Source organism: Tachypleus tridentatus, chromosome 9, assembly GCF_004210375.1.
Source record: "Tachypleus tridentatus isolate NWPU-2018 chromosome 9, ASM421037v1, whole genome shotgun sequence".
Classification (NCBI taxonomy): Eukaryota; Metazoa; Arthropoda; class Merostomata; order Xiphosura; family Limulidae; genus Tachypleus; species Tachypleus tridentatus.
This window is the reverse complement of record NC_134833.1, coordinates 22,775,785-22,792,656: the sequence shown is the minus strand read 5'-3', so window position 1 is coordinate 22,792,656 and position 16,872 is coordinate 22,775,785. Positions and strand designations below refer to the sequence as shown.

General features: G+C 32.5%; 1 protein-coding gene across 1 annotated transcript in view; it reads left to right on the top strand.

The window, feature by feature from the left end:
* The first annotated feature begins 210 nt into the window (after positions 1 to 210).
* LOC143227315 (lachesin-like) overlaps positions 211 to 16,872 on the top strand; it is a 29,941-nt gene continuing 13,279 nt past the window's right edge. Inside the window, exons 1-4 of the mRNA XM_076458770.1 lie at positions 211 to 298; positions 2,281 to 2,451; positions 8,610 to 8,738; positions 12,496 to 12,783. Of these exons, the coding sequence (XP_076314885.1) occupies positions 211 to 298; positions 2,281 to 2,451; positions 8,610 to 8,738; positions 12,496 to 12,783 (676 nt within the window). The remainder of the gene's footprint in view (positions 299 to 2,280; positions 2,452 to 8,609; positions 8,739 to 12,495; positions 12,784 to 16,872) is intronic.

Here is a 16,872-nt window from a genome sequence, read left to right as displayed (position 1 = left end):
AGCTCTAAACCTATAGTAATGGTACCACATCCTACGACTATTCGTGTTATGAAATGCTTGTTTCTCTCATTTCAACCTAGTAGGTAATAACGTTTACTTCCACAGTACAAAGCTGGTTAACATTTTGTGCGATGTAAGTCCCACTGAACAGCCATGAGACATTCTTGAGGCACGAATCTCATCTCGTCAAACGTTAAAGATGACCTAAAAATGGCGTTCTTCAGAGAGGTGGTCGATAATACAACAGGTTCCTGCCAACACTCTGATTTGAGCACAGAATTCAAGACACCAGGCTGTAGTAACAATATTCCTCTTTTAAAAATATACTCTTAAAAAAAAAACGCAAAAGGCAAAATATCAGACAAATTGTTAACAAGTTTATTCCGGGTAGTTCTGTATAACATGTGTGAAACTTTGCACATTCACTGCTGAGCATCCAAAGTCTGCAAAGGCGAAGTCCACGCTCACTAGGTGAAGGTTAACGTCACTCAACGTCAATAACGAGTATGCCCCCCGTGAGCATCAATAACTGCTTGGCATCTCCTGCCCATGGAAGCGATGAGATGACGAATCACATCCTGTGGAATGGCTGTCTACTCAGCCTGCAAAGCTGCTGCAAGCTGAGTTAGAGTCTGCGGTTGAGGTTGTCGCCGTCGCAGACGTCGGTCCAACTCGTCCCAAAGATGTTCGATGGGGCATAAATCTGGTGATCTGGAGGGCCACAAAAGAACGTTGATGTTGTGGTGTCTCAAGAAGACAGTGGTGAGTCGGGCTGTGTGAGGACGGGTGTTGAAAAACGTCGTTGACGTTCACCATGATGGGTTGCACATGGGTCCTAAGAATTTCGTCGACGTATCGTTGAGCCGTAAGATTTCCTCGAATGTGCAAAAGGTCTGTTTTGGCATTGTAGGCGATGGCAGCCCACATCATGACGCTGCCACCACCAAATCTGTCAACATCCTGCACACAGTTTGCTGCAAAACGTTCTCCTCGGCGACGGTAAACACGGGTCCTTCCATCCTGCTTACGAAGCATAAAACGTGATTCAGCGCTGAACCAGACATGCCTCTATCATCGATGAGGCCATATCCGATGTGCCCGAGTCCACTGCAGCCGTGCTTAACGATGTTGCTGGGTGAGGATGACGCCTCTGCCTTCCCTCTAGTCTTACACTGCTAAATTAGGGACGGCTAGCACAGATAGCCCTCGAGTAGCTTTGTGCGAAATTCCAAAAAAAAAAAAAAAAAACAATCTGATATTAATATTTGGAAATTGGTGTGTTAAACACACATCTATCGAGTAATACCATTCTGTTCTCTTTGTTACCAAGTCTGAATTTGTTCTTATATTATAAGCTGGCTGAGCTTGAAAGATTTGTTTGTTTTGAATTTCGCGCAAAGCTACTCGAGGGCTATCTGCGCTAGCCGTCCCTAATTTAGCAGTGTAAGACTAGAGGGAAGGCAACTAGTCATCACCACCCATCTTGGCCAACTCTTGGGCTACTCTTTTACCAACGAATAGTGGGATTGCCCATCACTTTATAACGCCCCCACGGCTGAGAGGGCGATCATATTTGGTTAACGGGGATTCGAACCCGCAACCCTCAAATTACGAGTCTAACCCCTAGCCGTCTCGGGCGCTGGCTCGATAGAAGGACGACAACATGATCGTCGCCGATTTCGCTTCATACAAATCGTGATATTTTAAGGCATTGTTTACTTTCTGATCATTTTTTCGTGTTCTTTTTACGCCGTTCGAAAACATATCAAGAGGGTATTTCGAGAAATATATATAAAGTGTACGTGAAAAGAACTATGGACTAGTTGTAGATGTCATACGGTGTTACGAAATAATTTCATTATAAGGACTTTAAAACCAAAAAATATACTAGATTATACAAGGAGAAAATCGTAAGAAAAGGCTGTTTATTTTTTGTTAAACACAAAGCAACACATGGACTATCTGTAATGTGTCCACCACGAGTATCGAAACTCGGTTTTTAGCGGTGTTAGCCCTGAGAGTTACCGCTGTGCCACTTTTTTTTTTGGTGGAGGGGAACAAAACATATCAAACTAATAAGTATTAAAATACATGATACTCGGTAAGTATAAGTTATGGGCATTTGTGCACTATTAAAATGACCTCTAATCCCAGCTAAATAATTTTTTTTCTAAGTCACCACTTTATATTCTAAGCTGAATATAAAGATAAAACTTTATCGTTTTTCAACATAATTATCTTATTTCCTTCATGGTGATAATCTTAAGGTTATATATCTAGTGCCTCCTACAATTCAGGAGAATGGAACAAGTTCGGACGTTATAGTCAATGAAAGGTCATCTGTCAGCCTACACTGCTCGGCCACTGGTTACCCCAAACCTAAAATCTTCTGGCGACGAGAAGACGAGAAAGACATCAATCTTGGGTCATTCGGTACAAAATCCTTTTCAGGTCAGTAAACGGACATTTTAGTTAGAATTTTCGGAAATACGAAAACAAAATGAAGAGGAACAGGCCTAGGCCTGTGTGTCAACTGTTCAACAGTCAGTTTAACAGCGGGCCTAGGCCTGTGTGTCAACTGTTCAACAGTCAGTTTAAAACTAACTTGTGAAGTAAATACAGATCGAACATAATTACTCGTGACTAAACAGGCCGGTTAATTATCGTGAAGGTCTTTTAATTATATGTGTTAGTTGTGAAACACACATTCCTGAAGAAAACAAAAAAACAACTCATGTTCTTCCTTATATGCACATTGAGCCAGCCAGCTAGTCCCTAGACTGTAACATTAAAAACTATAGCTGAAAAGAAAACACAGCGAGAAAATTCTGTCCTTGTACATAAATATTTATATTTATGATCTACTTTGTGAATTTTTAGAAAGATACGACATTCATGTTATTACCTTGATGACGTCACAGAGGCAATGTAAAATTTAAAAAAAATTACAAATGTCACGTGAGTTTCTCTTGTTCAGGTACAGACACACCCTCCTTCTATTTCCCTCATTATTTTATTTTTCTTACTTTGTGAGTTCTTATTATATTACGTTAGTTAAAAAAAAACCCACACATATGGGAAAACGGTTTAGAATACGGAAGCTGACTAGTGAGCACCGCTGGATTTGTCATGATATTACTGTGATGTATCAACAGTTTTTTACAGCAGAACGTATGAGAATTTGTTAGTGTTGACTTGAAAGTCACCAACGTGTTGTCATCTGTTTACTTTTCTTAATTATGTAGTTAAATGATTCTGTTTAGTGCGAACGATTGCTTAATTTCTGTAAGAAAACAGTCAATTTAAAACACAATTTCGACGGTACTTAAACCATTTAAAGTTTCCTAAATTACTCTGAAGTTAGAAACAAACCAAAAAGAATGTGGTTTTCCAAAAATATAGGCGGATTAGTTTTAATTAATTTGAGCGTATTTTACGCATATTGATTTAATTTAACTTTCTAATTAGCATGCGTTATTAAACCACGTTGTAAGATCTATCCATTTTGTGGAAACGTAATTACAGTAGTGTGAGAACGTTATATTAAAATTATTTCGGAGCCTTACCACGTCGTTTGTTTGTTTTTGAATTTCGCGCAAAGCTACACGAGGGCTATCTGTGCTAGCCGTCCCTAATTTAGCGGTTTAAGACTAGAGGGAAGGCAGCTAGTCATCACCACCCACCGCCAACTTTTGAGCTACTCTTCTACCAACGAATAGTGGGATTGACCGTCACATTGTAACGCCCCCACGGCTGAAAGGACGAGCATGTTTGGTGTTACCACGTCATTACCTCCCGTGTCGCCACGTTAGTTAGAGTAATGTATCTCAAGAAGTATAAATAGGATTTGAGAAATGTATGTTTTTTAGGAAGTTTGAGTATTTCGTTACACGAACCGCAAATCTTGCATCATACAAATTTCAATTCTGTCGTCACACAAGCTTCTAGGCTTTGAATCATAATTCTCAAGTCTCTCGTCACACAAACCTCAAGTTTTCGTCACACGAACTTCAAAATATTAGCTCCATTAATCTCAGGATTGTCGTCATATTAACCTTTTGTTATAGAAGTTTCAAGTTTTGCGTTACACGAATTAAAACAGAGCTTTGAACCTGATATGTTTAAATCACTTGTTCATTCATTTACTCTCGTTAGCATGAAACCACAATAAACATACTCCACCTGGCGAGACATCAAGAGCAGAAGAGGTATTAACTTTGCATAATAAACGTAATAAGTAGAATGAAAACATATAAAATGAGAAAATACGACGATAAACAATCCTTATATGGCATCATAATGATATTATATGTTCCTGTTACTATCCGACGTGCTTGTTGCTACCACGTTTTCATATCAGCTAAAGTAAAGAAACATTTACTGATGTGTTGTTGTGTCAGTTTCAACATTTCAATAACAACCTTGTTATTGTCCCTTGACTTGTTATCTTTCTTAATTTGTTACGTATCACACTGATTCACGACCACAACAGCAGATTGTGTGGATGCTATTATAATCGAATAAATGATCAGTTATACGCGAACAGATAATCAGTTAATCGACTGATATATGTATGTTATATTAAATGTACCCTACTGATATATATATATATGTTATATTAAATGTACCCTACTGATATATATATATATATATATGTTATATTAAATGTACCCTACTGATATATATATATATGTTATATTAAATGTACCCTACTGATATATATATATATATGTTATATTAAATGTACCCTACAGATATATATATATATATGTTATATTAAATGTACCCTACTGATATATATATATATGTTATATTAAATGTACCCTACTGATATATATATATATATATGTTATATTAAATGTACCCTACAGATATATATATATATATATATGTTATATTAAATGTACCCTACTGATATATATATATATATAATATTAAATGTACCCTACTGATATATATATATATGTTATATTAAATGTACCCTACTGATATATATATATGTTATATTAAATGTACCCTACGGATATATATATATATGTTATATTAAATGTACCCTACTGATGTATATATATATATGTATGTTATATTAAATGTACCCTACTGATATATATATATATGTTATATTAAATGTACCCTACTGATATATATATATATGTTATATTAAATGTACCCTACGGATATATATATATATATATGTTATATTAAATGTACCCTACTGATATATATATATATATATATTTTTTATATTAAATGTACCCTACTGATATATATATATGTTATATTAAATGTACCCTACTGATATATATATATATATGTTATATTAAATGTACCCTACTGATATATATATATTATATTAAATGTACCCTACTGATATATATATATATGTTATATTAAATGTACCCTACTGATATATATATATATGTTATATTAAATGTACCCTACTGATGTATATATATATATATGTTATATTAAATGTACCCTACTGATATATATATATATATGTTATATTAAATGTACCCTACGGATATATATATATATATGTTATATTAAATGTACCCTACTGATATATATATATATATATGTTATATTAAATGTACCCTACTGATATATATATGTATGTTATATTAAATGTACCCTACTGATATATATACATGTTATATTAAATGTACCCTACTGATATATATATATATATGTTATATTAAATGTACCCTACGGATATATATATATATATTATATTAAATGTACCCTACGGATATATATATATATATTATATTAAATGTACCCTACTGATATATATATATATATGTTATATTAAATGTACCCTACTGATATATATATATATATATATATGTTATATTAAATGTACCCTACTGATATATATATATATATGTTATATTAAATGTACCCTACTGATATATATATATATATGTTATATTAAATGTACCCTACGGATATATATATATATATTATATTAAATGTACCCTACGGATATATATATATATGTTATATTAAATGTAAATTGCCCTACTGATATATATATATATATATGTTATATTAAATGTACCCTACTGATATATATATATGTTATATTAAATGTACCCTACGGATATATATATATATGTTATATTAAATGTACCCTACTGATATATATATATGTTATATTAAATGTACCCTACGGATATATATATATATATGTTATATTAAATGTACCCTACTGATATATATATATATATATATGTTATATTAAATGTACCCTACGGATATATATATATATATATATTATATTAAATGTACCCTACTGATATATATATATATATGTTATATTAAATGTACCCTACTGATATATATATATATATATATGTTATATTAAATGTACCCTACTGATATATATATATATATATGTTATATTAAATGTACCCTACTGATATATATATATATATGTTATATTAAATGTACCCTACGGATATATATATATATATATATTATATTAAATGTACCCTACGGATATATATATATATATGTTATATTAAATGTACCCTACTGATATATATATATATATGTTATATTAAATGTACCCTACTGATATATATATATATGTTATATTAAATGTACCCTACTGATATATATATATATATATGTTATATTAAATGTACCCTACGGATATATATATATATATGTTATATTAAATGTACCCTACTGATGTATATATATATATATGTTATATTAAATGTACCCTACTGATATATATATATATATATGTTATATTAAATGTACCCTACGGATATATATATATATATGTTATATTAAATGTACCCTACTGATATATATATATATATGTTATATTAAATGTACCCTACTGATATATATATGTATGTTATATTAAATGTACCCTACTGATATATATATATATATATGTTATATTAAATGTACCCTACGGATATATATATATATGTTATATTAAATGTACCCTAACTTCATATCAGACTCAAACGTTGCTTAGTTTCCAACTACACGTTTTTTTTCGGCTATTATCGCTTTGTTCATTGGAATAATTTAATCGTGTATTTTGGTTTCGGTTTTTAATGCATAGTAAAGTAGTTATTGGAAGAGATTTATCCAAATGACATTAAGAAATCTTTCAGTATTCTTGATCATTCATTTTTCGTATCCAATTATCTACCAGTCAGACAATAAAACTTATTTTCGTCACCAACATTTGTCCGTCTCGCCAAAACTGGGTGATTGGATCTACATCCGGATGGAAGTTGGTTACAGCGCTATAAATTATTGCAGACTAGAGTGTGTTTGTTTCAGGACAAAGCCTATTAAACCTCCTACTGTATCTATTGAATGGAATTGAGCCACGAATTTTAGCCTTGAAATTCCGCATACTTACCTCAGTTCCATCGAGGAACAAAAGTTAGAGCTAAGTAGTCTTATGGTCAGGAAAACCTTGAGAAGTATAATTAGCTAAGTTATCAACATCGTTCCAACTTAAATAATAAACCATTAAAAATTGTTATGGAATTTTAACTCTCATGATGAACGTTCTTTTTTAGATTTTTGATACCCCTAAGGTTCCTGATGGTAGGTCCCCGTCCTCAGTGGCTCAGAGGTAAGTCTGCAGACTTACCACGTTAAAAACTGGTTTTATCATATCTATGGTGGGCAGGATACAGCTAGCCCATTATACAGCTTTGTCGTAACAACATTCAAACTAAATTAAAATCTTAACGGTAGGTTGAAAATTACTTGTTCTAGACACTCAGAGCACATTATCTGAGCAAAATGAGCGAAATCAGTCTTATTTGAGTACTAGGATTAGCCCTAAGTTTGAAATAGATAAACTAGACAAAGGTATTATAGAAATAGGAGATTTCTCGTGATTTTAGGCCTTAAGTAATGTAATTTTCACTGACAGGAGAAGTGGTCTATTACGAAAGATGTCTACTTACTGTCAGAAAAACAACAACTATGTTTTTTATTTACCCATAGTTGATTTTACATATATATGATTAATAGGTTTAATTTATGTATTTACATATATCAGCTCATGATGTTAGTAAAACACGCAGGCTCAAGAAGTCTTGATAGAAATGAATAAAAACCCAATAATAGTTTGCCCCTGAGGAAAACCCAATAACAGTTTGCCCCTGAGGAAAACCCAATAACAGTTTGCCCCCTGAGGAAAACCCAATAACAGTTTGCCCCTGAGGAAGAAAACTTCACTTCTAGACGAGTTTCGAAACCCGATTTTGAACGTCACAATTTCTCACATTTATACCGTTGTGCCACTGGTGGGGGGGGCAAATTGATCTTATAACATAAAACGCAACATCACAGCGCCTGCAGTTTCATGTAGTTTGGCATAACACTACAGGACAGCATCTTTAAATTAAACACAAGAACGTAGTACCTGCATGGTCTTCTGAACTAATTCACAAAATGACATCATCTACTGGTGTTTATTCCTTCATAACTATTTAGACTACGTTAGTTTATTTATTCTTGAATTTTTTATCACTATTATTTGCTTACAATTTGAAGTAATAAATATTTTTGTGCGTTGTTTTTTATAGTGTCTGTTTCTTATCTGTGTTCTTATAAAGCTGCTAAGGTCAAAGGGAACTTTTTGAACTTGACCCACATAACAAGGACTCATATGGGAGCTTACTTGTGCATCGCATCCAATGGAATTCCTCCTTCAGTCAGTAAACGTATTATGCTTGAAGTCAACTGTAAGTTGGTCCATCTAGCTAATTACAAGTAAACCTAAAAGTGTATCTTCCTGATATTGACATAGATGTAACTGTTTTATTAATTTTAAATCTTGGGCTAACGAAATGAATCGTGAATGTTTCTTGGATTCTTAAGATAATACAACTAAAGACAGTTGTCTCTTTCACAATATTCACAATAGTAGACATTTAAGATAGACTGGTCGTTATTTCTTATAGTGCACACAATAGACCGACTGAATCGGTGAAGCTGTAGACCTGTTAAAGATTCATAAACAACTGGAGTGTTTGCGTGACAGTGGAAAAGCAAGTGTCACATTTCGAATGTTTATTTAATGGCTTAAAATACTGAAAGAAAGTGTCAACTACTCGTTGTTAATTCAACATTCAAACCAGCTATGCGTATACACGTGTTCCAAGCAGATTATGTATTATTTAAATAACCTATAAAGGTTAACTCGTAATTGATGTAAAATTGGGTAACAAATTTTAGGGTTATAACAGAGATATTTCTTGCCTGCTTATATAAGCTGTATTAGTTTATTTATGATTGCTGTGGTTATTACTGCAGTAGTATAGCAATTAACCCAATAAATTATTTATTAATATTAATATTACAGCAACGTACTGTTTAACAGTTAACTATGGTAAATTATTTATTAATATTAGTACCACAGCAACATGCTGTTTAACAGTTCACTGTAATAAATCATTTAATAATATTATTATAACAGCAACGTACCGTTCAACAATTCACTGTAATAAATCATTTAATAATATTATTATAACAGCAGCGTACCGTTTAACAATTCACTGTAATAAATCATTTAATAATATTGTTATAACAGCAGCGTACCGTTTAACAATTCACTGTAATAAATCATTTAATAATATTATTATAACAGCAACGTACCGTTCAACAATTCACTGTAATAAATCATTTAATAATATTATTATAACAGCAGCGTACCGTTTAACAATTCACTGTAATAAATCATTTAACAATATTGTTATAACAGCAGCGTACCGTTTAACAATTCACTGTAATAAATCATTTAATAATATTGTTATAACAGCAGCGTACCGTTTAACAATTCACTGTAATAAATCATTTAATAATATTGTTATAACAGCAGCGTACTGTTTAACAATTCACTGTAATAAATCATTTAATAATATTATTATAACAGCAAGGTACCGTTTAACAATTCACTGTAATAAATAATTTAATAATATTATTATAACAGCAGCGTACCGTTTAACAATTCACTGTAATAAATCATTTAATAATATTGTTATAACAGCAGCGTACCGTTTAACAATTCACTGTAATAAATCATTTAATAATATTATTATAACAGCAGCGTACCGTTTAACAATTCACTGTAATAAATCATTTAATAATATTATTATAACAGCAGCGTACCGTTTAACAATTCACTGTAATAAATCATTTAATAATATTATTATAACAGCAGCGTACCGTTTAACAATTCACTGTAATAAATCATTTAATAATATTGTTATAACAGCAGCGTACCGTTTAACAATTCACTGTAATAAATCATTTAATAATATTGTTATAACAGCAGCGTACCGTTTAACAATTCACTGTAATAAATCATTTAACAATATTGTTATAACAGCAGCATACTGTTTAACAATTCACTGTAATAAATCATTTAATAATATTGTTATAACAGCAGCGCACCGTTTAACAATTCACTGTAATAAATCATTTAATATTATTGTTATAACAGCAGCATACTGTTTAACAATTCACTGTAATAAATAATTTAATAATATTGTTATAACAGTAGCGTACCGTTTAACAATTCACCTTAACAAGTTAAGTGTTATTATTACTACAACGGATATGGTTCAGAATAACACCTCAGTATAATAATTTCCTGGTTATTATTATTACAGCGGGGTTATTTACAGCTCTCTACTTAACTGGCGAGAATTTAACATTGTCTCTGCTGTTTGTCTCTGTTTGAAAAACAGATTACCGCATCAAGTCACATATTAACATACTGCTTGCAGTCCAACCCAATTCCTCATGACGTTGTGTTTGGAGTTGACCAATCAGTGAATATCCATTGTCAGCCTAATTATTTATTATTCTTTTATCCTAATCTCTGTAAATTAAAATATATATCAACAAATAACTAATATTTTTATACACTTTCGTGAGTTTATTTGTTATTATTTTAGAATAAAGTTATCGCCTGTGTTCACCGCGATGAATTAAACACCGTATCTTAGCGTTGTAAATGCATAAACTTACCGCTTTCACACCAGGAGGACATTCTCTCGTGACGCTTGTCTTTTGTTGATCGTCTGCTCACAAACTTTTGTTCAAATGCTAATGAGATTTCACCTTATTCGGCTCACATAAATCTCAATTGGAGTTAATTTAAATAAGAGCAATATGGTGGCTCGAGTTCGATTTTGTTAATCGAAGTTTGGAGTTAAGTGGTCATTAATATAAACGCGTCGAGTGTACGTTCATCGGAAAAAACAAAAAAGAGAGAAAGAAAAGAAACATAGATATCTGAATACTCGGGATAAACACAGTATGTTAGGAGTGTCAGAAAAACCGATAAGGTTTTAATTTGGAATTTGATGATAATGAAGGTTCTTCCTTCAGAAAAGAAAAAATAGGATGAGATGATTTACAAATTGAATGATGCCAACTGCCATGTTGTAATTCATGTTTTGTTGCAACTACAACACAAAAAAGAGCTTTACTGGTTTCTGGAACATGTTCAGTTGAGTGCATTAAAGTGACGCCAAAGCTTCTGCTCTTTGTAGCTACAAGGTTCTTGTGATTAAAATAATTTGTTCTGAAGGAAAGAAACTGTGGATTTAAAGAGCTTAAAACTAGGTATGAAACATTTTAGTGTGATAACTAAACCACTAATATCAATTATTACCAATGTTTATTAACAATTTAATGATCAATAACATGAAATGCTCAACGAACATAAGCAGGTAATATTAAAGACATTGATTAAAAACGTTTGTGTAAAATTACATTTCTTAAAGACGTCTATGTCATTACATTTATTAAAAATGTCTGTGTCGTTACATATATTAAAATGTGTATGTGATTAATTTGTTTTTTTTTATTTCGCGCAAAGCTACAAGAGGGTTATCTGCGCTAGCCGTCCCTAATTTAGCAGTGTAAGACTAGAGGGAAGGCAGCTAGTCATCACCACCCACCGCTGACTCTTGGGCTACTCTTTAACCAACGAATAGTGGGACTGACCGCACATTATAACGCTCCCACGAATGAAAGGATGGGAAGGTTGGGTCGACGGGGGTTCGAACCCACGACCCTTAGATTACGCATCGAACGCCTTAATCCACCTGGCCATGCCAGACCGCATGTGATTACATGTATTAAAAATGTCTGTGTGATTACATTCAATATAAACGTGTATGTGATTAGATCCAGTTTCTGTTTAAAGATTAGCTGTAGAGTACATCTCAAGTGTAAAACGTCAGTATTGACAGAAAATAACTATTTACTTTCACTAAAAGTACTATAATCGACACTTCGACAAGTTAAGTTCACAAGATAAGTTCTCAGTAATATTTAGGAGAGTGTATGATTTAAGCACTTTAGACATGTGTTTATCTTACTTTTTTAACGTTATTAAAGTGTTTTATCCAACACGCAAAATGCCAAATGTTTTTATAAAATGTCCCAAAAGCATTTGAATGTCTTCTCTTATTTTGCTTATTATAGTTCCTCCTAAAATAAGAGTACCCAATCAGGTTATTGGAGCCTCTCCAGGAAGTGACGTAATACTTGAGTGTAAGGTTCAAGCTTGGCCACGACCCCTGACCTCTTGGGTGAGAAACGAAAATACGCTTCTACTAGCCAACTCTAAATATCAACTGACGGAGGTATACGATTCCTACAATATTGATATGAAGTTAAAAATAAGCAATCTTCAAAAGGAAGACTTTAACGCTTACAAGTGTGGAGCTAAGAACGCATTCGGTGAAAAAGAAGGATTTATTCGTCTTCACCGTAAGTCATTTATCTGTTCTCTTCTCCATGTTAGGCCCACATTACTCGATCTGAGGATAACGACAGTTATTATCAGATTTTGCAGACTGATGTCTTGAGATGGACTTTTAAGTAATATGTAATTATTTGTCAGCAGCTTTTGAAACTGAAATATGTAACATAGAATCACATTCATCTGTGGGGAAACATTCTCTTTATTCAGTCAAGACCAGTTTTGTCCCTTGGTGGGACAGCAGTAAGTCAATGGACTTAGAAGGCAAAACTCCAAGGATTGATTCCCGCTGTGAACACAACAGATGAACTAATGTAGCTTTGCTTATAAAAAACATCAGTAAACAACACGTGTGTTTTGATGACAGCTAATGGCCCCAGTATTACTAAGGCTACGACAACAATAATCCAACTGATTAGGTTTTTTTTCAGTACATACTAAATGTTATAACATAGACGGTTCGTTATAGAGGTAAATACTTATTGTTGCTAGGCTATTTTTCCTGTACTAATTTAGTGTAGTACAGAGAAGTACATTTTACAGGGTTAAATCTAATTTTGCTTTAAATGCGCTTATCAGTTATGAGATTAAATGAGAACTACAGAAATCGTCTATGTTTCTATAGTAGCAACTATGTACTTTGCATTCATCAACTGTAACCAATAGAGTACTTTCGTTCAGAAGAAATATACACTAATTTTATTACAAGCAGGGATGTTTAATGTCGGATTCTTTGGCAAGCAGCACATTCTCTTCAACAATCATACACTCCTTATATCTCAAACAGTGACGACGACGTTCACTTCCAAGTTTTAGTTTGTGTATGTTCTCTTTAACATACATTGTAACGTATTATAATTTATCTCTGACGAGTCTCCGATTTATTATGCTACGTACAGTAAGTGTTAGGATTTAAATAGCTGGGAATTTAACTTGGAAGTTATTTGAATTTTGATATGTAAAAAATTTATTATATTTGCCAACAAGATTAAAACACATATAATTTTCCTTCTTAACATGAACATATTTTAATATATAAAAGAAAAAAACGCTAAGAGTTATTACAAATAATTATTTGTATAGAAAAAACAACAACTCAAACTCACGAAGAATGTTCAGCCTTCTATATGCTCTGAAACTGAATATTTTATCAACGTTCCAGGTCCACGACGAGCAAATTAATTTTATGTTGATGCGCTGATACATTTGTCTTGACGGGGATTCTAGCTGTCTCTGTTCTTTACATGCGAGTTTTTCATGACAACAGTCTCTGATGTTCTCGTAGAAATACTAACGTCCAAAATTAATTCTTTGAAATTTGTAATGTTCGAAATTTATAAACATTCCTGGTCAAATATTTGTAGTTTTCTGATTAGTAAGCGTTAATCACAATACTAGCTTCTGAGGCTTACAGTTTACTGACTGTAGAGACCAAACAATATTTTATTACTCTCTCTTGGCGTCTTGTGATGTGTGGTTTTTATATACTCATTAGGCGAAATTATCGAAAGCTCAGCAATATTCTAAGATACGCTAGTGTTTTGGTAAAATATATATTGTTGATTCTTACTCTCGAGAATCTTCTTCAAATTTAGAGAACAAGCGGGACTTGCGCAATACACATCCATCAATATACATCACATGCATTAAATTGAAACAAACGCAGATATTAATATATAAATGTATAACAATAAATCCGTTACAATATATAGTCATTATACCTCAAGCAGTGACGACAATGTTTAACAGCAGATTGTTTGGCACGTAGCACGTTGTCTTCAACAAACAAATACTCGTTATATCTCAAGCAGTGACGACAATGTTTAACAGCAGATTGTTTGGCACGTAGCACGTTGTCTTCAACAAACAAATACTCGTTATATCTCAAGCAACGAAAAAAATATTCAAATCCAAATATCGTTGTTGGTGTACGTTCTCTTTAATTAATAAATAAATATTTATAATCATTACACATCAAACAGTGACGACAACGTTCAGATCCAAATTTATTTAGTGTATGTTCTCTTAAACACATACACACATACATACTCATTACATATCAAACAGAGACGATAACTTTGAACAGCAGATTTTTTGTCGATACAGAAGACAGTTTCGTCTGTGCTGTTACAATTACTCGTTGGCTGTACGATGTTACATTATTCATTGCATGAAGTTCCATTACAAGACTGATATATCTATACTTAATGAATAGAACAAAACACACAGCTCTAATAATTTTATTCCAGAGATACGACATATAAATGAGCGAACACATTTCATTAAGAAACAAGAAGCTCACAAGTTTGTCAAGACCTAAACAACACCTAAGTTTAAGCAGGCTGATAAGTAAAATAATTTTAATAAAGTAATTAACACGTTATTTGAACGGTTCTAAAGTGACCATCCCACTTTGTTGATAAGATATTCGAATATTCTAAAGTGACCATCCCACTTTGTTGATAAGATATTCGAATATTCTAAAGTGACCATCCCACTTTGTTAATAAGATATTCGAATATTCTAAAGTGACCATCCCACTTTGTTGATAAGATATTCGAATATTCTAAAGTGACCATTCCACTTTGTTGATAAGATATTCGAATATTCTAAAGTGACCATCCCACTTTGTTGATAAGATATTCGAATATTCTAAAGTGACCATCCCACTTTGTTGATAAGATATTTGAATATTCTAAAGTGACCATTCTACTTTGTTGATAAGATATTCGAATATTCTAAAGTGACCATCCCACTTTGTTGATAAGATATTTGAATATTCTAAAGTGACCATTCCACTTTGTTGATAAGATATTCGAATATTCTAAAGTGACCATTCCACTTTGTTGATAAGATATTCGAATATTCTAAAGTGACCATTCTACTTTGTTGATAAGATATTCGAATATTCTGAAGTGACCATTCCACTTTGTTGATAAGATATTCGAATATTCTGAAGTGACCATCCAATTTGTTAATAAGCTAGTTAAACAATTTTAAAATGACCATCCCACTTCGTTGACAAACTATTTAAACCACCCAAGTTTTTACGTGTACACACTTCAGATGAGAGATTCTACTATTGAAGTTATCTGATATTGTGTGTAATATAGTACAACATTTTTGAACACCTGGCCTAATTGGATGTTGTTATGTAAGCAACTCGTGTTAAGAAGCTAAATTAAGATATACCTTCTGCATTGTTCAAGTCCAGATATTCAATTATCCAAATAAATAAATAAATCTCCTCATTCCAAGCCTAAAAAAATAAAAACTAACATCGTTATCACTCAAGAATACCCAATCTGATTGGATTCGCTTCCACGAAACAGTAATCCTTATATAAATATCGTTTGAAACACATGTTTAAAGCAAAATTCCCGTAAATTACAGAGAATGTATCTTAAATGAAAAACAACACTTAGGTAAATGTAACATGATACTTGAAAATAGTGTGAGATTATAACAGTATCTTCTCTTCTATCGTGCTTGTTCCCCAGTGGCATAGCGGTATGTCTGCGGACTCCCAACGTTAAAAAATGGGTTTCGATACGTGTGGTGGGCAGAGCACAAATGCCACTTTGTGTAGGTTTGTGATGAACTACAAAACAACTCACGTAGTTTTTAATTAGTAATTTATATTTAAGATTACTTTTTATATTTATTAACAAACACCAACTTTGGTTTTTAGTTTGTAACATAAATACAAATAATTTTAAAAGAAGTCGCACTTTCTAATAGTTTAACAGTCGAAACGTCGCACTGTCTAATAGTTTAACAGTCGAAACGTCGCACTTTCTAATAGTTTAACAGTCGAAACGTCGCACTGTCTAATAGTTTAACAGTCGAAACGTCGCACTGTCTAATAGTTTAACAGTCGAAACGTCGCACTATCTAATAGTTTAACAGTCGAAAGGTCGCACTGTCTAATAGTTAAACGGTCGAAACGTTCGGATGATTGGTTTCGTTCTTCTCTTTCTTTTTGAATTACGCGAAAACTACTCGAGGGTTATCTGCGCCAGTCGTTCCTTATATAGCGGTGTAAGACTACAAGGGACGCAGCTAGTCATCACCACCCTCCGCCGTTTCTTTTACCA